Genomic DNA, 21918 nt, shown 5'->3' on the forward strand with positions numbered 1-21918 from the left:
AATGGTGGCATGAAGTTGAAAGGCACTACTTACTGCAAATGGTGGATTGGTTGCTTTGGCTTGAAGTTGAAAGGCACTATTACTGCAAATGGTGGCTTGGGAGCTTTGACTTGAAGTTGAAAGGCACTACTTACTGCAAATAGTGGCTTGAAGTTGAAAGGCACTACTTCCTGCAAATGATGGCTTGGGTGTGGCTTGAAGTTGAAAGGCACTACTTACTGCAAATGGGGGCGTGGGTGCATTGGCTTGAAGTTGAAAGGCACTACTTACTGCAAATTGTGGTTTGAAGTTGAAAGGCACTACTTACTGCAAATGGTGGCTTGGGTGCTTTGGCATTAAGTTGAAAGGCACTACTTACTGCAAATTGTAGCTTGGGTGCTTTGGCATTAAGTTGAAAGGCACTGCAAATGGTGGCATGAAGTTGAAAGGCACTACTTACTGCAAATGGTGGCTTGGGAGCTTTGACTTGAAGTTGAAAGGCACCTCTTACTGCTAATGGTGGCTTGGGTGGGGCTTGAAGTTGAAAGGCACTACTTACTGCAAATGGTGGCTTGGATGCAATGGCTTGAAGTTAAAAGGCACTATTTACTGCAAATGGTGGCTTGGGTGCTTTGGCTTGAAGTTAAAAGGCACTACTGTAAATGCACTTACTTCCTGTTTGCACTGTATATTGATTTTAGATAAAACGCTACCACTTACTGCTGTGATTTTTGGCCATCTTACTCAGTCCCCCTCCGCTGAGCAGATGCAGAGAATTCTTCCCATCAATGAAAAATAAAAGTGTTATTAGTTTTTTTTTAAATGTTGAGAATCTCTCTCCTGTCAATCACTCCATGAAAGCCACACCTTTTCCGGTGGGGGGGGGGGAGGGGTTATAAAACCCGGAAATGTGGGTGTGGCTCAGTCTCTGCAAGATGGAGGAGGGAGAGGTCACGACTCGCTGTCTTCAGTGGCTTTGCACCCTACTTCAAATGGTATGAAACTGCACTTGAATTTGGTGGCCTTGCACCCTGCTAGAAGTGGTAAGAAACTGCACTTGAATTTGGTGGCCTTATACCCTGCTTGAAATAGAATTGCAAGGATTAGCCGTGAGTCAACTACCAGCCCACCAGCCGCGAGTGAGTGAGTTGCCAGCACAACAGGCTTGATTGACTGAGACACCAGCCCAAGAATCCATTTGCCGCACAATTTGCATACTAGCCCTCTGGAAACCAGTCCCTTCAGCCCACAACACCCATACTAGCGCTCCAGAAAGCCCCCCCCCCAACTGGCCACCAATATTAGAATTGGTGGAGAGGTGGAATATTGCGTTGGATGACCAGCCCTCCTGTGTGATGCTGGGACCCAACGGGTCCCACTTAGTCTAGTAAGTATTATAAATATAGTTATACAGTATATATTATACATAATATATTGTAATCTATTATAATACTGTAATATTACATACAAGGTGAATACGAACATAACACCTTTGATTCCCACTCTATACATGTTTTGATGGGACAAAGATCTCACGTTAATGCACCCACCGCTCGATGGGGTTCAAAGTAATGGTTTGTTATGCAGTGATCGACTAGGCCGATGGCATCAAAGTTCCTCTCGTGGCAGCAAGGGCAGGTGTAGGCTGAGGTCACCGGCGATCTTGCTGGTTCCCTGTAAGTAAAAAGAATGGTCACCCTATATTAGTTTTGTAGTTTTCGCGGGAGCGCCGACAACCCTACGGCATCAGCAGCGAGCGGCAGTGGAAGGAGCAGACGGCATTGCGATGCGCCAGGCTAACCCCTACTTCACTGATCAAAGGACAACACCTCCACTGGCAGCACATTCCAGGTACCAACCATAATATGCAGAAAAACCTGCTTGGCACATCTGCTTTAAACTTCCCCCCCTCTCAGCTTAAAGCTATGCCCTCAAGTATTTAACATTTCCACCCACTATCTAAAAGCCTCTTAAACACCATTATCATATCTGCCTCCTCCACCACCACAACTGGCAGCAGGTTCCAGGCACCCACCACCCTCTTTGTGATAAATCATGCCTGAAGATTGAAGATCATCGTCGTTGGATATATTTGATTGACTGTGAACAGTTTGTGGAAACAAGAAAGGACAATGGGCTATTGACCCTTCTTTTATTCTGGGGTGGCCCACATGTACTGGACTTCCTTCAGAATGGCAAACTTGTGGACTAACCCACATTTAACGGATGGTACACACCTCCCTTTAAACAAGATTGGAATCAAACATGACAAGCGCAGCAGAGATACCCCGACTACAGACAGTAAGAGATCCGCAAAGGCCAGTTAAATCTACCTGTTTTTGCCACAACTAAGGCACTGGTGTATTTTTGGGAAGGTGTGTTTGTGACGGGGCATTGTTATATTGCATATGCAGTGCCACACAAGAGAAGCATGAACCAGTTGCACCAGCACACGGGGATTTCCAAGCGAAGCCTAACGAAGGCTGAACAACTTTTTATGATCCTCTTCCCGTTCTATGGTAGTATAATAGTGTCACGGGAACTAATTAATATGGCCTCCGCATTAGAGACACTTGCTAATGACACTGCCATCTCCTTGAGTGCAACCCAGGAGGAGGTAGAAGAGGTAACAGCTGAGATGGTCGCTATGAGGACTGTAGTATTACAAAACAGAATGGCCTTAGATTTTATCCTAGCAGAAAAAGGAGGGACATGTGCAATAATAGGTTGAGAATGTTGCACTTTTATTCCCGATGCTTCCTCCAACATTGCCAACTTGGCTGCCTATATCAGAATGGAAGTAGCTAAAATAAGGAAGGTAGGAGCTGAATTCCATGATTATAGCTCCGGGGGAGGTTGGTGGCCATTGAATATATTTGGAGGGACTTGGGGAACTATTGTCCACTATGGATTGATTGTATTACTAGTTGTACTATCTTTCGTACGTAATGTGGCAAGGACTGTAGTTGTTATAAAAATTTTGATAAAAGGATGGAATGATAAGACTGAATTATGTTAAAAATATAAGAACATATTAAATGGGTTCCTGGGCTAACTTACAGCTTATATTTAGTCTCAAATTAGGCTTTTCTCCAGTAGATTAATACAGAAAGGCAAGTCTAGGCTTGCCTCAGGTTGCTGTGTATTGAGATAATGAATAATTATAACATTTGTCCACCATTTGACGAAAGAGGAAGCTAGATTGATCTCACTAAGGGGTATTGACAAATGGCCGATGACTTTAATATGTAAAATACCTTGCACCAAATGTCCGATATCTTTGAGGTGTGCAAGTGACAAGAGAGGAAGCCAGATTGATCCCACTAAGGGGTACTGACAAATGGTTGATGCCTTTAATATGTAAGATATCTTGTACCAAATGTCCGATGCCTTTGATATGTAAAGTCCTTGTACCATATGACAAGATGCCTTTGATGTGACGTATCCTGTAGTAACCTTTATTCTCTGTACCTCTGACCATGACTAATGTTTGTGGAATGTGCTAAGGTGACAAAAAAACACTATATCTATCTATCTATATTACTAAAAGTCTGTTCTTGACCGGTTTTGGCCATCTGTGCTGCGATTTCCGAGAGAACGCCGCCACCTACGGCCGTCATTTTTGGCCACCTTGCTCAGATCCCCCCCTCTGCCGCATGTGTGCCGAGGATTTTTCCCGTCGATTAAAAATGACAGAGATATTAATGTTTTTACAAAATTCCCCATTCTCTCTGCTGCCCCCGCTGGCGGCAGGGGGGAGGGACTATAAAACCAGGAAGTGGTGTGCCTCAATCAGTGTCTGCAAGCTGGAGGAAGGCAGAGGGTCACGTTTCTCTGAGCTGTGAATAACACTGAACACATGTCTACTCAAATGTAAGTGCCCTTAGTGGTTCTAAAATGCTTGCAGAATGTGTCTATTGTTTCTAAACTTGCAAAAAAGTGTCTATTGGTTCTAAATCTTTCAAAAAAATGTCTATTGGTTCTAAAGCTTGCAAAAAAAATGTCTATTGGTTCTAAAGCTTTCAAAAAATGTCTATTGGTTCTAAAGCTTGCAAAAAGTGTCTCTATTTGTTCTAAAGCTTGCAAATAAATGTCTATTGGTTCTAAAGCTTACAAAAAAAAGTGTCTATTGGTTCTAAAGCTTGCAAAAAAATGTCTATTGGTTCTAAAGCTTGCAAAAAAATGTCTATTGGTTCTAAAGCTTGCAAAAAGTGTCTCTATTGGTTGTAAACCGTGCAAAAAATGTCTATTAGTTCTAAAGCTTGCAAAAAAATGTCTATTGGTTCTAAAGCTTGCAAAAAGTGTCTCTATTGGTTGTAAAGCGTGCAAAAAATGTCTTAGTTCTAAAGCTTGCAAAAAAATGTCTATTGGTTCTAAAGCTTGCAAAAAAATGTCTATTGGTTCTAAAGCTTGCAAAAAAATGTCTATTGGTTCTAAAGTTTGCAAAAAATGTCTATTGGTTCTAAAGCTTGCAAAAAGTGTCTCTATTGCTTCTAAAGCTTGCAAAAGGTGTCTCTATTGCTTCTAAAGCTTACAAAAAGGTGTCTCTATTGCTTCTAAAGCTTGCAAAAAGTGTCTATTGCTTCTAAAGCTTGCAAAAAATGTCTATTGGTTCTAAAGCTTGCAAAACAATGTCTATTGGTTCTAAAGCTTCCAAAACAATGTCTATTGGTTCTAAAGCTTGCAAAAAAATGTCTATTGGTTCTAAAGCTTGCAAAAAAATGTCTATTGGTTCTAAAGCTTGCAAAAAAATGTCTATTGGTTCTAAAGCTTGCAAAAAATGTCTATTGGTTCTAAAGCTTGCAAAAAGTGTCTATTGCTTCTAAAGCTTGCAAAAAGTGTCTATTGGTTCTAAAGCTTGCAAAAAAGTGTCTCTATTGCTTCTAAAGCTTGCAAAAAGTGTCTATTGCTTCTAAAGCTTGCAAATAATGTCTATTGGTTCTAAAGCTTGCAAAACAATGTCTATTGGTTCTAAAGCTTGCAAAAAATGTCTATTGGTTCTAAAGCTTGCAAAAAATGTCTATTGGTTCTAAAGCTTGCAAAAAAATGACTATTGGTTCTAAAGCTTGCAAAAAATGTCTACTGGCTCTAAAGCTTGCAAAATGTGTCTCTATTGGTTCTAAAGCTTGCAAAAAAAATGTCTATTCGTTCTAAAATGGTTCATACTAGTGCTCCAGAAAGCGCGCCCTGCCCCCCTCTCCCCCCCCCCCCCCTCCCCCTCCCCTGGTTGGCTTGGCTACTTACTGCAAATGGTGGCTTGGGAGCTTTGGCTTGAAGTTGAAAGGCACTATTACTGCAAATGGTGGCTTGGTTGCTTTGGCTTGAAGTTGAAAGGCACTACTTACTGCAAATGGTGGCTTGGTTGCTTTGGCTTGAAGTTGAAAGGCACTACTTACTGCAATTGGTGGCTTGGGTGTGGCTTGAAGTTGAAAGACACCACTTACTGCAAATGGTGGCATGAAGTTGAAAGGCACTACTTACTGCAAATGGTGGATTGGTTGCTTTGGCTTGAAGTTGAAAGGCACTACTTACTGCAAATGGTGGCTTGGGTGTGGCTTGAAGTTGAAAGACACCACTTACTGCAAATGGTGGCTTGAAGTTGAAAGGCACTACTTACTGCAAATGGGGGCGTGGGTGCATTGGCTTGAAGTTGAAAGGCACTACTTACTGCAAATTGTGGTTTGAAGTTGAAAGGCACTACTTACTGCAAATTGTGGTTTGAAGTTGAAAGGCACTACTTACTGCAAATGGTGGCTTGGATGCTTTGGCACTAAGTTGAAAGGCACTACTTACTGCAAATTGTAGCTTGGGTGCTTTGGCATTAAGTTGAAAGGCACTGCAAATGGTGGCATGAAGTTGAAAGGCACTAACTGTAAATGGTGGCTTGGGAGCTTTGACTTGAAGTTGAAAGGCACCTCTTACTGCTAATGGTGGCTTGGGTGTGGCTTGAAGTTGAAAGGCACTACTTACTGCAAATGGTGGCTTAGATGCAATGGCTTGAAGTTAAAAGGCACTACTTACTGCAAATGGTGGCTTGGGTGCTTTGGCTTGAAGTTAAAAGGCACTACTGTAAATGCACTTACTTCCTGTTTGCACTGTATATTGATTTTAGATAAAACGCTACCACTTACGGCTGTGATTTTTGGCCATCTTACTCAGTCCCCCTCCGCTGAGCAGATGCAGAGAATTCTTCCCATCAATGAAAATAAAAGTGTTATTAGTTTTTTTTAAATGTTGAGAATCTCTCTCCTGTCAATCACTCCATGAAAGCCACACCTTTTCCGGTGGGGGGGGGAGGGGTTATAAAACCCGGAAATGTGGGTGTGGCTCAGTCTCTGCAAGATGGAGGAGGGAGAGGTCACGACTCGCTGTCTTTAGTGGCTTTGCACCCTACTTCAAATGGTATGAAACTGCACTTGAATTTGGTGGCCTTGCACCCTGCTAGAAGTGGTAAGAAACTGCACTTGAATTTGGTGGCCTTATACCCTGCTTGAAATAGAATTTCAAGGATTAGCCGTGAGTCAACTACCAGCCCACCAGCCGCGAGTGAGTGAGTGAGTTGCCAGCACAACAGGCTTGATTGACTGAGACGCCAGCCCAAGAATCCATTTGGCGCACAATTTGCATACTAGCCCTCTGGAAACCAGTCCCTTCAGCCCACAACACCCATACTAGCGCTCCAGAAAGCCCCCCCCCCCCACCCCAACTGGCCACCAATATTAGAATTGGTGGAGAGGTGGAATATTGCGTTGGATGACCAGCCCTCCTGTGTGATGCTGGGACCCAACGGGTCCCACTTAGTCTAGTAATACAATGTAATTCTGTTGTTAAGGAAAGTGGACAGAAGACTGCCAAGAGTCTGTATTGCTCACTTGACTGGGGTTCTCCCTGCCACTTCCATCGGCCGATAATAAGTAAAGTTTTGAACTGGTCTACCAAACGTATTTTGAGTTGTCTGTTTATTAACAAGCTAACCTGTTTGATTGTTATAAAAGTAACTTTTTCATCAGGAAGAAATTGCTAACCCCACAAAGGCAGCATCCAAAGTCAGGATTGAACCCAGGTGTCTGGCGCTGTGAGGTATCAGCTCGACCAGCTACGCCACTGTGCCGCCCTTTATTTCCGTTCCTTTTTTCGTCAATGGGACCAGATTTTGGAACTCCCTCGATAAGAGCAGTGTATGGGAGCTCCTTCACTTGGACCTGAGAGCCATAGAGCCATACAGGATGGAAATGGGCCCTTCGGCCCAACTGGTCCATGCTTACCAAGATGCCCCATCTAAATTAGTCCCTTTTGCCCACGTTGGGCCCATATCCCTCTAAACCTTTCCATCTACCTGTGTATGTGTCTTTTAAATGCCGTTATAATACCTGCCTCAATTACCACCTCTGGCAGCTCATTCCATGTACCCCTCACCCTCTGTGTGAAAAGATTGCCCCTCAGCTTCCTGTTGCAGCTTTCCTGTCTCATCTCAAACCAATGTTGGTTAGTTTGAGTAAAAGACTCTGTATTCACCCTATGATCCTTATGATAATTAAACCCTGTTGACTCTTGACCCTTGTCTCACTCTGTAGACTTTCGAGTGGAAACGGGCTCTTCGGCCCTTGAGGACACGCTGATAAGTGATGACCCCGTACACTAGCACTATCCTACACTCTAAGGATAATTCATAATTCACAGAAGCCAATTAACCTAAAAACCTGAACGTATTTGGAGTGTGGGAGGAAACTGGAGCACCCGGAGAAAACCCACGCGGTGACAGGAGAACATAAAAACTCCTTGCAAACAGCAACCATAGTCAGGATCGAACCCGGGTCTCTGATGCTGTGAGGCAGTAGCTCTACTGCTGTGCTTCTCACACCGGGGTTTAAGTCGGAATAAAGAAGGTGCTAGCACCATCAGCAGAATGTATAAACTTCCTGATCTATTACAAGGTCCATCCATTAACAACAGTCTTTCCCAGGGTGTGTCGTACATCAATGGGGTTGGGTCTGTCCAGGCCCAATTGGGATGACACACATGGACGGCATGGTGGTGCAGCGGTAGAGTTGCTTCCCTTACAGTGGCAGAGACCCAGCTTTGATCCTGCCTGTGATGCTGTCTGTATGGAACTTGTACGTTCTCCCCATGATGTATGGAACTTGTACGTTCTCCCCATGACGTATGTGGGTTTTCTACGATCTTAGTGGGCCGAAGGGCTGGCACCTCGTTATATCTGAAAACAAAATGAATCTAAACACAGGTCAGTCCTGTGGACTCCCATCTTACCTGTGTGAGGCAGGACCTGTCGGGGGCAGAGGGCAGGTTTCAGTCTCCAGGTGATCCTCCTCCAGATACCTCGAGCAGCTTCTTGCATGCTCCCTCAACGCGGACAACCTCACCTGGACAACATATGGCAAACACTCAGTCAACATGACCATTCCTCAGCATTAGTGTCATCATCTCCAAATACCTCTAACCACAGAATCTTGGAATGAGAAAGGTCTTTCGGTCCATCAACTCCGTACTGGCCCAATGGGAGAGCAATCCGAGACCCACATCCATGTCTTCCTCACATAGCCCTGTGGATGGAATTAAATCTTCCTCTACTGCAACCCGAGGACGGCACAGTGGTGCAGCGGTAGAGTTGCTGCCTTACAGCACCAGAGACCCAGATTTGATCCTGATTACGGGTGCTATTTGTACGGAGTTTGTACGTTCTCCCTGTGAGCACGTGGGTTTTCTCTGGATGTTCTGGTTTCCTCCCACACTCCAAAGACGTATAGGATTGAAGACTAATTGGCTTCTGTAAAATTGTAAATTGTCCCTGGTGCGTGTAGGATAATGTTTGTGTACAGGGATCGGTGGTCAGCGCGGACTTGGTGGGCCGAAGGGTCTGTTTCTGCGCTGTATCTCCAAACTAAACTAAACCAAAAACCCACTGCCAGTGCATTCCGGACCCTAACTATTTAAACATGGAGCAGTACAGCACAGGAACAGGCCATTTGGCACACAATGTCCATGTTGAACATATGGTTGTTGGGTCTCAATCCTGGGATTTCCTCACCTATGGCACAGTGGGGGGCCCTTCACCAGAGGTACAACATGTGTTTGAGAGGGCGATTTACCACCGCATGGAACACAGAACATACAGCAGGCCCTTTGACCCACATTGTCCTTGCTGAACACAATACCAAGTTAAACTAATCTCCTCAGCATGCACACTACCCCTCCATTGCCTGTATAATCTGTGTGCTTATCTAAAAGCCTCTATCGCATCTGCCTCCACCACAATCCTTGGCAGCGCATTCCAGGTACCCAATAATCTCCCGCACATCTCCTTTAAACTTTTTCTGAGGAAGTCTGAAGAAGTGTCCCGGCCCGAAACGTCACCTATCCATTTTCTCCAGAGATGCTGTCTGGCCCGCTGAGATACTCCCACATTTTGTGTCTAACCTTTAAACATTTCCTCTCTCGCTTTAAAGCTGTGCCCTCAAGTCTTTGACATTTCGACCCGAGGGGAAAAAGCTTCTGATTGTCTACCCTATGTATGCATCTCATAGTTTTACAGTATATACTTCCATTAGGTCTCTCCTCAACCTCTGACATTCCAGAGAAAACAATCCAAGATTGTGCTCTGTTTAACCAATTCCTTATAGCCAATACCCTCTAATCCAGGCAGCAGTCTGGTATACTCCCCCTCCCTTTCAACTCCCCCTCCCATTCCCAATCTGACCTTTCTGTCCTGGGCCTCCTCCATTGTCAGAGTGAGGCTCAGCGCAAAATGGAGGAGCAGCACTTCATATTTTGCTTGGGTAGTTTACACCCCAGCGGTATGAACATTGACTTCTTCAGATAGCCCTTGCTTTCCCTCTCCATCCCTTCCCTGTTCTCCCACTAGTCTTACTTTCTCCAACTACATTCTTTCTCTGCCCTGCCCCCTCCCCTGACATCAGTCTGAAGAAGGGTCTCGACCCGAAACGTCGCCAATTCCTTCTCTCCATAGATGCTGCCTCACCCGCTGAGTTACTCCATCATTTTGTGTCTGCCTTCGATTTTACCAGCATCTGCAGTTCTTTCTTAAGCATTCTGGTAAACGTCTTCTGCATCCTCTCCCAAGCCTCCACATCTTTACTCTAATGGGGTAGCCAGAGATACAGTGTGGAAACAGTCCATTCAGCCCAACAAGTCCATGCCGACCAACGATCACCCGTAAATTAGTTCTGTTTTTTCCAAGTTTGCCACACTACACATTCGGGGCAAGTTATAGAAGCCAATTAACCTCCAAACCTGCATGTCTTTGGAATATGGGAGGAAACCGGAGCACCCAGAGAAAACCCACTTGGTGTGTCTGACCCGCTGAGTTACTCCAGCATTTTGTGTCTATATGCAGATAAATGCCATCGCTGCGAGATCTCTGTTATATGGAAACACGTGTTGTAGCAAAACTAACTTTTATTTTAGAATATGACCTTTTTGTATTTAATGACATAGCATGGAAATGCCCTTCAGCCCACCGAGTCCCCGCCGACCATCGATCACACGCCAACCGTCAGTCACAGGGGGAACATACAAACTCCATGCAGACAACACTTGTAGTCAGGATCAAACCCAGGTCCCTGGCGCTGTAAGGCAGCAAATCTACCACTGGGCCACCACGCCGCTCTTGAACTGCACATAAAACTCCAAACGTGACCGAACCAAAGTTCGGTCTTCTGTAGCGTGCTTTCTCAAGGGTGGTTAAAGATGGGCAAGAAATACAAGCCTTGGCGGTGGAACCTCATGAGTAACGAGGTAAACCCGCACCCAAGCCTTACAAAATAGTTTAGTGGTGGGTCTGCACTGCGTGCGGATGGTGTGTCTCAGAGTAAGGATGGGAAGCCCTTTGCTACTCATTGAGATGCCGCAACCAAGGGGACTTGCTGGATCGACTCACAGTGTTGCCACAGCCCCGACACTTCTCTCTCTTGGACATCATCCGCTGCTCGATGTCCATGGCGACTTGATCCGTCAGACAAACTTCTCGCCGGCACAGCGGGCATTTCCCACCGTTCATCCTGTAATTTATCGTGTGGCATTCCTGGCAAAATCTGGAAGGAAAAGTTGAGCGAGAAACAGAGTCAAGGTGCAAGCAAATGCCTCGGAAGGAACTGTAGATATTGGTTTTACACAGAAGATAGACACAAGCTGGATTAACTCAGCAAGTCAGGCAGCATCTCTGGAGAAAAGGAATAGGTGATGTTTCAGGTCGAGCCTTCTCGAAACCAACCAAAATGTCACCTATTCCTTTTCTCCAGAGATGCTGCCCGACCCGTTGAGTTACTCCAGCTTTTTGTGTCTATATGCAGATAAATGCCCTCGCTGCAAGATCTGTGTTATATGGAAACACGTGTGTTTATAGCAAAACTAACTTTTATTTAAGAACTTGGCCAAGTGGGACCCTTTGGGTCAAATTCCCCCTATGCAATATTCCACCACTCACCCATAGCCCCTAACTACACATGCACAGCTCATTCCCCCTCATCCCCCAGCACTCCCACCCCCTCCTGTTCACCCTCCGTCTACTTTCCCCTCTCCTCGTCCCCTCCCCCACTCCTCACCTCCCCATCCCACTCCCCCACTAAAAACAATGTTTCAATAACATTAAACAACAATCCTCATCCTCATCCCCTCCCCCCCCCCTCCACTCCCTCCCTCTCCTTACAACAATGTAACAAATCTCTCATTGCATTGGGAGTCCTGTCATTTGTAACATTATAACGGGCAGGGGCAGGGCAAGTGGAATTGGGTTTTTCGGGTGAAAAGTAAATTTTTTAAAGTTTAAAATGTGAATAACTTGCAAAATATAACATCAATCTGAACAAAACTTGGCTAATGCACACCACAGGACAATGGTGAGTAAGGTGGTCCAAAATTTGTAGCGCTATCGTGTACCATTTTGGCATAATTTCAGGATCACACTCTGCATTCATCACAGAAACACACAGCCAAACAAACAAGATGAGAGTTTAAGTAATATCAGGAGACCTAGTGGGACCAGTTGGGTCCCATTCACCCAACACAATATTCAACCATTCACCCATAGCCCTCAACTGCGCAGTCATTTCCCCTCATCCCCCTCCTCTTTACCCTCCCTATTCTTTCCCCTCTTCTCCTTCTTCTCTCCCCCACTCCCTCCCTCACTTCTCCCTCACTCTCCTTTTCCGTGGGGGCTACGGGTTAATGGTGCAATATTGCGTTGGGGAATGGGTTGCGTTGAGGGACCAGGCCTCCCGTGTGACAGGTGAGTGGTGGAAACGGTTACATTGGGGGAATGGGTGAGTGGTGGATTATTGCATTGGGGGAAAGGGGCCCAACAGTTCCTACTTGGTCTAGTGTAACAATAAAACACTCTTTGCTCTTGACTCGACTCGGGATCCCTTCGATGGTGGGGAGGTCACTACCTTTTTTTTAAACCACTAATAGTTTTATTCAAGTATTTACAATCCTATTTATAATACGAAATTATTCAAAACAAACCCACCACCACAATACAAGTAAAACAAAACAAGTTAAACCATTATTTCCTCTTTATTAAGGATGCATTCCACCCCCCCGCGGTGCCCAACGGCTCCTGAAATCCCCTAGGGTGCCCGTGGACAGCGCGTAGTCCCTCTCTAAAACCAACCGGGTGCGGACCTAAACCCGGAAAAGGGGCACACAGCCGGCTCGGGCACGGGGAGGTCACTAACTGTGATGGACCAGACAGTGTCCACCACTCTCTGAGCCTCCGTCATTTGATCTTTGATATAAGCGGGAACTTATAACTGACCGGGGTGGAGGACAAGCCGGACGCCGGTGAGGCAGAAGTGAAACCAAAGTGAGAGAGTTCCAGCCTGTTTCCACTGTGCAGAGAGGGAATCCCTAGCCTGGGATCCTCCCCTGGGAATGCCCCTGCCCACGGTCTGATGGTGGCCAGAACTGTGCTTATTAATTGATTGAATTGTACTTTATTATGCATTATCTACGTGTATTGCAACCTGATCACAATGGATCTGGTGCACTCCAATGCTGAGAACTGCATTCTGCTCTCTGTATCTTCCCATTTGCTTTATCCATTGATCTGAGTTTCACTTGACTGTATTTGCAGTATGTTTAGTACATCTGATCTGTTTGGACAGCATGCAAAACAAAGACATTCACTATACCTCAATAAATGTGACAATAATAAACCTAAACCATGTCCTTAATCCTTTATGTTATTGTCATAGAGTGATAAAACACAAAAGAAAGCCATTCGTAGGAGCAAAGAGATCCTTCTGCAGTTGTACAGAGTCTTAGTGAGACCACACCTGGAGTATTGTGTGCAGTTTTGGTCCCCTCGTTTGAGGAAGAACATTCTTGGTATTGAGGGAGTGCAGCGTAGGTTTACAATGTTAATTCCAGGGATGGCGGGACTGTCATATGCTGAGAGAATGGAGCAGCTGGGCTTGTACACTCTGGAGTTTAGAAGGATGAGAGGATATCTCATTGAAATGTATAAGATTGTTAAAGGCTTGGACACGCTAGAGGCAGGAAACATGTTCCCGATGTTGGGGGAGTCCAGAACCAGGGGCCACAGTTTAAGAATAAGGAGTAAGCCATTTAGAACGGAGACGAGGAAACACTTTTTCTCTCGGAGAGTGGTGATTCTGTGGAATTCTCTGCCTCAGAGGGCGGTGGAGGCAGGTTCTCTGGATGCTTTCAAGAGAGAGCTAGATAGGGCTCTTAAAAATAGCGGATTCAGGGGATATGGGTAGAAGGCAGGAACGGGGTACTGATTGGGATGATCAGCCATGATCAGATTGAATGGCGGTGCTGGCTCGAAGGGCCAATTGGCCTACTCCTGCACCTATTGTCTATTGTCAATTGTCATCGATGTACGTTTACAGTGATGTCCAGTTGGTTTGCCCTCCTGCTCTTCAGATTCACGCAAGTTTACAAACCTACACCTAAAATTGAACCTTGCGTCTTAAGAAAGGTCCCGGCCCATAATGTCACACATTATGCTGCCTAACCCACTGAGTTACTCCAGCACTTTATGTCTATCCTTGGTATAAACAGAATCAAGGGATATGGGGAAATATCAGGAACGGAGTACTGATTTTGGACGATCAGCAATGATCATATTACTATATGATCTATTATTTACATATACAGCATATAACTAACTAACTAATTAACTATATATACGCAATAAACTTAATTAACGATAAAGGTTTAATGTATTATACTAACATGACTAACTATATAGTAGGAAGGATGGGGGAGGTTAGACAGATATTCTAAATACTAATTATGAATTAACTAACATACAGGCTAATGAAAAGTGTGATTAATGACGAGGTACTTTAACCCATAATAACTCTATTTTATTTTATTTTAAATCTTCTAGCCTTTCTTCTATTTTATTTTAAATTTTTTAGCTATTAATCGACCTGACATGATAATATTGGTTATAAGTAGAGGAAACCGACTAACGTTGGATGATACTTTACTAGTGGGGGCAAAGCCCAGTGCATAATTCCATCGACGGAGGTCAATTTAAAATTAATCTTAGCCACCTATTTGTAAGATATTTGTAACATTTTTTGTAAGATATCGCTTTTTTGATAACTTACACTCACTTTTTTTGTTTATTCACTATTATGAGTTGTATGATTTAACAATGTTTATGAACACTTCATTTTATGTTTTTCTCTTTCCCTTAATTATGTTTAATAGTGCCAGGAGATGTAAAACTAGTGCAGAAATTATGAAGGGCAACACTGGACTCGGGATTTCGAGGTACTTGGCTGCATCACATGAATCATACATTCTGGTAATAATAGCCAATGCAAGATAATAGTCGAATAAACACCGGAGGTCTCACTTTCTATAGTTGGAACATTAGAGGTGCGAATGAGCCAATTAAGAGGGGTAAAATTCTGGCACAATTAAAATCATTAAACATGGATATTGCTTTCCTACAAGAAACGCATTTGAAACGACAAACTCAGATCAGATTAAGGGCAAACTGGATAGGTCAAACCTACTACTCCGCATTCACTTCTAAAGCAAGAGGCACGGCCATTATAATTCGGAAACGTATACCTTTTAAATTAAAGAAGTCCATATCTGATAAAGAGGGAAGATACGTTATAGTCACGGGAGAAATTTATAATACACCATTAACTATGATAAATATTTATGCGCCTAATTTTGATAACCCCCAAATTTTTAAGAAAATAGTAGATATAATTGCAGAGCATAATTATCCAAATATAATAATGGAGGGAGATTTTAATTGTGTTATAGACCCATATTTAGATAAATCAATAAAGGTAGGGAAGTGTCTTGTTAAAACTAAGACCTGTGAATTTTTAAATACTTATATAAAAAATAATAACATAACTGACGTTTGGAGAATAGCAAACCCAATTGGAAGGGAATATTCGTTTTACTCATCGGCTCATAAAACTTATTCACAAATTGACTATTTCTTATTGGATACAAAATTAATCCCGTATACGACTAAACCATCATACCATAATAGTATTATTTCCGATCTTTCACCACTGACTTTTATACTTAAAATCGAGGGAATGCCGGATATAAAACCTTTTTGGAGATTCAACGCACAAATATTAAATAACCCGCAAGGTTATGAGTATATAAAAGAACAAACAAAAATTTTTTTTGAGATAAATGAGACGCCGGGTATTTCTGTATCGCTATTATGGGAAACCTTTAAGACATACATTCGCGGTGCTATAATCTCTTATCAAAGTTTTCAAAATAAAGAAAATAAAACAGAACTTCAGAGGATAGAACAGGAAATAAAATCACTAGAACTGGACAATGCAAGTGACCCAACCACAGATAAACATAATAAGATAACCTTATTGAAATATAAACTCAATAGAATATTATCGGCAAGAGTAATAAGACTATTCCAAATTACAAAACAGGCACACTTCGAATTTGGGGATAAGCCACATAAATTATTAGCGAGGCAACTGAAGCAACAAGAAAAGGAAAATACTATCACTAAAATTAAATCTGATAAGAGTGAGCTTCTAACACTACCAAAGGATATTAATAAAAGGTTTGCCCAATTTTATCATAATTTATACACAACTAAAATAAATACTGATGATAGTAAAATTACAAATTTTTTAGATAATTGCAACCTCCCTAAATTGGATAGTTTAGAACAAGAGGAATTAGGAGCACGGATTACTAGTGAAGAAATAAAACAAATAATAAACTCATTGAAAATTGGGAAGACCCCAGGACCAGATGGTTTTAGTAATGAATTTTATAAACGATTTCAGGAGTCAATTGTACCAAGATTGCTCAACTTATACACGCAGGCTTATACCGAAAATAAACTACCAGAAACTTTAGCAGAATCAACAATAACGCTTATACCAAAAAAAGATAAAGATTTAGATGAACTGGGTTCTTACAGAGCTATATCACTTCTAAATATGGATCAAAAAATCTTAGCAAAAGTTCTAGCAAGAAGACTGAATAATTATATTAACAAATTGGTAAACCCGGATCAAACGGGATTTATACCCAAAAGACAATCATTTAATAACTTGAGAAGGCTTTTCAATATAATGTACTCTCACAAAGAGGACATTGAAGATATTTCAGTCGTTACGCTGGATGCAGAGAAGGCATTTGATCAGGTAGAATGGCAGTATTTATATAAGGTACTCCAAAAATTTAATACGGGAGAGAATTTTATTAGATGGGTTAAACTACTTTATGATAAACCTGCGGCAAGAATATTAACTAATAATATGTTATCTCCAAAATTTTATTTATCAAGGGGTAATAGGCAGGGTTGTGCCTTATCACCATTGCTATTTGCCCTTATGATAGAACCGCTGGCTGAAAAAATTAGAAATCATCCGAATATTCACGGATATAATACTAAGGACTCAAAGAATAAAATTTCATTATGCTGATGATATTCTTTTATATATTACTAATAGACAAACGAGTATCCCCACCTTATTAACACTAATTGAGGAATTTGGTTCTTTTTCAGGATATAGAATAAATTGGAATAAAAGCGAAATTATGTCTTTAAAACCACAGGATGCGAGACACTTATTAAAATTCCCTTTCAAAATTGCAACAGAAAAATTCAAGTATTTGGGTATTCAAATTACGAGAAGATACAAATCATTATTTAGTGCCAATTTTATGCCACTATTAAATAAACTGAATGTTATGATTAAATTTTGGAAAACGCTCCCGCTTTCATTGATAGGTAGAATTAACGCTATAAAAATGACTTTCTTACCACAATTAATATATTTGTTTCAAGCGATCCCAATATATATTCCAAAATATTTTTTCAAAAAACTAGATTCTAATATCACAGATTTTATATGGGATTATAGAGCACACAGAATTCAACGAAAGCATTTGTGTAAACCTAAAGAAGTTGGGGGTTTATCATTACATAACTTTACGTATTACTACTGGGCAGTGCATATTAAGAACATAATGTACTGGTTGGATAGTTCCACTCACCAGTCGGAATGGATAAGAATGGAGAAAGAGGAGTGTTTCCCGTACGATATAGGAACGATCTTGTTCTCACCGATAAAATTGAATAGTATAATATATAAGAAGAACCCAATTATTCACAATACAATAAGAATTTGGAAACAAATAAAATTATCCTTGAAATTAAATAATCTATCAGTACTAACCCCAATATTGAACAATCCTGCATTCAAACCATTTCTTATTGACAAAACATATAAACAATGGGATAGACTGGGGATTAGGAAAGAAGGAGATGTGTATGAATTGGGCAAATTGTTATCATTTCAACAATTAAAATCAAAATTTAAACTGAATGATAAACAATATTTTAAATATATACAGATATGTGACTTTATGAAGAAATATATACATAGATTTCAAACTATATTTTTAGACCCTTTAGAAGAAGCAATGAATATTAAGGCTGATTCACAAAAACTAATATCATATTTTTATAATAATATATTAAATAGAGAATTACCCTCAACAGAGGCACTAAGAGAAGATTGGGAACATGAACTAATGATAAAGATCCCGAAAGATAGATGGGAAATCATGCTAATTGGCTCAAAGTCCACACTCTCCAAAACCCACCCGTTCACCATTTCAGTTGATGGCTCACCCATACCCACTTCCTCCCATGTCAAAAGTCTCGGTGTTATTCTGGACAGTACACTTTCCTTTGGCCCCCACATCAGCAATATCACACGCTCTGCATACTTTCACCTCCGCAACATCTCCAGACTCCGCCCCTCCCTCTCCAAAGACAATACAAAAGTCCTCATTCGCGCTGTGGTCACATCCCGCATCGATTACTGCAACGCCCTCCTCACTTGCACCTCCAATAAACTTCTTCATCGCCTCCAATGCATTCAGAACTCTGCAGCCCGGATCATCACCTGCACCAGATCATCGGACCACATCACACCCATCCTCACTCAGCTCCACTGGCTCCCTGTGCACCATCGGATTAACTACAAGATTTTACTGCTGACCTTCAAAGCCCTACACCACCTTGCTCCCCAATACCTCTCTGACCTGCTGCTACCATACACTCCTTCCCGGTCACTTCGTTCCTCCTCAGCTGCAATTTTAACTGTCCCCACATTTAGACTCAGCACCATGGGTGCCAGAGCCTTCAGCTGCTCTGCCCCACGTCTCTGGAACACTCTCCCACCTCCCATCCGTCACCTGGACACTATCGATCAATTCAAATCACAACTCAAAACACACCTGTTTAGATTAGCATACCCGACATAACTTCCACCATGTTCACCCTGATTTTAATGACTTAAAATGTTTTGTGTATTTTTTGTTTTTTTTGTTTTTTGTTTTTAATCAACTTGATTTTATTATTGATAAATGTATTGTGATTTTATGTCCTGTAAGGTGTCCTTGAGTGTCCAGAAAGGCGCCAGCAAATAAAATGCATCATCATCATCAAAAGTATCTGATGAGCACACATAATTGTTCCATTAATGCAAGACATAATTTAATTCAATTTAAATTATTACATAGACCAGATTATTCAAAAACGAGGTTGAATAAATTCTACCCAAACGTTTCTCCCAGATGCGATAAATGTTTGTTTCAAAATGCCAATATAACACATTCATTTGTAGGATGTACAAAGTTGAATAAATTTTGGAGCGATATATTTGATATGTTTACAAAGTTCTTCAAGTCAAGAATATAACCTAATACGGAATGGATTATATTTGGAATAATAGTAGAAGATATCAATTTAAATAAGGACCAAAAAGTATTCTTTAATTATGGGTTAATAATTGGAAAGAAATTGATACTTAAATTTTGGAAAAATACAGCTATACCAACTATTAAAATGTGGATTAGGAATATGACGGACATAGCACACCTTGAAGAAATTAGACTCCGTCTAATAGATAAATATGATCAATTCTTAAGGATCCCCTTTCATCGACTTTTTGGAATCATGTGATGCAGCAGTACCGTAAAGTTTACTGATTTCAGGTCAGGTCGTGGATAGATTTACATCTCCGAACAAAGATTTGAAAATTTATTTTTTAAGGGTCTTTTTCTCCTATTTCTACTTTCTACTATCTATTTTTCCTCTTTTTCTTCTCTATTTTTTGTTTTTTTACTTCCTTTTCAAAAACATAAAACTAGAGGTTGTACATAGAATGTATTACGTTATGACATAGTTGGCACCTAAAAGTTGGTACCACTGTATTGTTTTGTACTGTATTAACCTCTTAAAAAAAAAAAAAAAAAAAAGCAATGTTCATATTTGGCTCGACGGGCCGAATGGCCTACTCATGCCCCTGTTTTCTATGTTTCAAAACCAGCATCTACATACAGTTCTTTGTTTATACCTAAACCTGTACTATGTTTACTTGTTTACAGACTTGTTATGCTGCTGCAAGTAAGAATTTAATTGTTCCCTTGTCCACAGACATGACAATTAACACTCTTGACTCCAACCGACACCATTTGCATCCTCCCAGCCTGAAAAAGACTCCTTTAATCCGACTTTCTGTCGTCTTTAAAGCAGGATGTAATATTAGTGTAAAAGCTGAAACTCTTTACCAGTTCAACCTGCTTTGTCACAGTGGCACCTCCTTTGGTGCAGAGTGAAAATGTTCGAGTCCCTCCTCAGAGGCAACCGAGCGGGCCAGTATTGATGGGCCATGGGAGGGGCAGAATAGATATCCTGACCTCTCCGCAACAGAGGAGGACTGGGCTGCCACCCCCGGGGATGTCCGATATTTACCCTCCAACCTACATCACTGAAACCAATGGTGGGATCTTTACGTGCGCTACAGCAACGGAACATCTTGCAGTCCCTTCAAGAGAGAGTTAGATTGAGCTCTGTGGGCTGAGGATCAAGGGATATGAGGAAAAAGCCGAAAAGGGGGACTGATTTTGGATGATTAGCCATGATCATATTGAATGGCGGTGCTGGCTCGAAGGGCCGAATGGACAACTCCTGCACCTATTTTCTATGTTTCCTCCCGTTTCACCCCCTCCCTCTCCGTTCCCCAACATAACTCAAAGTGCAGGACTCAGCGGGTCCGGTAGCATCTCCAGAAAACCTAGATAGGTGACGCTTCTGATCGGGACCTTTCTTCAGATACCTGTCCATGTTCCCCAGAGATGCTGCCTGAGCCGCTGAGTTACTCCAGCACTTTATGTCCTTTATTTTTGTAAACTCAGAATCTGCAGTTCCCTACTACGATCAGTCTGAAGAAGGCTCCCGACCGGAATCGTCACCTATCCACGTCGCCAGAGAACATGCTGCCCGACCCGCCGAGTTGCTCCAATGCTCTATTTTTTTTGTAAACTAGCATCTGCGGTTCCTTGTTTGTACATGTTATTGCTCTTGCACTGACAGGTTCTACAATAGGAGATTTGGAGTAAACCAGAGAGAGAGAGAAGAAGCCGAGACTCACACATGCCCGCACTGGGTCCGCACGGGTCTCTCCAACACTTGCAAACACACGGGGCACTCGAAATCCTCCGCTCCCCGCGAGGCCATCTCTTCCATCTGCTCCTCGCCACCGCGGCTCGCTGTGTTACCCATCCCGGCTTCCCGGTGCAGAGGGCGGGACGCTGACTGGCGAAGTCATAAGTGAAACGAAAGTGCAAGGGTTGCAGCCTATATCAACCGAGCAGAGACGGGGAAACTCCCGGCCAACTTTCCCTGGCAGTGTCTCCACTCAACTCAAGTCCATATTCCGCCCGCACAATCTACCCGCTGAAGCAAACCTTATTGCCTGATCTGCCCTCGGAAAGTCCCACAGCAGAGAAACAAGCCCTTCCTTCCACCTCGTCCATGCTAGCGTTTATAACGAAGTCAGTTCCATTGGCAAGCGTTTGGCGCATCCCCCTTTAAACCTTGTATCCATCTCAATGTAGAACGGTTAAGGTGTTATTTAAGGTGTTTAAGCTGAGAAGGGAAATATTTAATAGGAACCTGAGGGGTAACATCTTTGCATACAGGGAGGTGCGTGTATGGAACGAGCTGCCAAAGGAGATAGTTGAGACAGTTAAACCCGTCACACTGTGCGAGCTGACCCACGAGGTACCCCGAGTTTAAAACAAATGTAACTTGTGGTAATCACTAACAATTAACGTAGCGGGAACGTCGGATTTCGTGGACGCAATTTAGCGACTCGTGGCGCTAATGGCAGGTACCCTTGAAACTTGATAAAATTCAAACATGTTTAAAGTTTTCCCCGAGTAAAATGTACTCTTGAAGTTAAAAATTGAAACATTTAAACACGTTGAAAGAACGTAGTCGCCCGTGCGTTTACCTTCGAGACTCGTGAGTCTACAACTATCATGATTTCATTTGGACTCTTCTATTATTCCAAACATTTGTCACTCTTTGGGTAAAGCAATTATTTT

The 21918-nt window shown here is 42.3% G+C and overlaps 1 protein-coding gene across 1 annotated transcript in view; it reads right to left on the reverse strand.

The window, feature by feature from the left end:
* The window catches only part of LOC116972123 (E3 ubiquitin-protein ligase RNF114-like), a 35903-nt gene extending 14670 nt beyond the window's left edge, over positions 1 to 21233 (reverse strand). Inside the window, exons 1-4 of the mRNA XM_033019478.1 lie at positions 20961 to 21233; positions 10895 to 11048; positions 8248 to 8360; positions 1530 to 1653 (exon numbers count right to left, since the gene is read on the reverse strand). Coding sequence (XP_032875369.1) covers positions 1530 to 1653; positions 8248 to 8360; positions 10895 to 11048; positions 20961 to 21091 — 522 coding nt within the window. The 5' untranslated portion in view covers positions 21092 to 21233. The remainder of the gene's footprint in view (positions 1 to 1529; positions 1654 to 8247; positions 8361 to 10894; positions 11049 to 20960) is intronic.
* Positions 21234 to 21918: the final 685 nt, after the last annotated feature.

This window comes from Amblyraja radiata, chromosome 4, assembly GCF_010909765.2.
Source record: "Amblyraja radiata isolate CabotCenter1 chromosome 4, sAmbRad1.1.pri, whole genome shotgun sequence".
NCBI classification, from domain to species: domain Eukaryota; kingdom Metazoa; phylum Chordata; class Chondrichthyes; order Rajiformes; family Rajidae; genus Amblyraja; species Amblyraja radiata.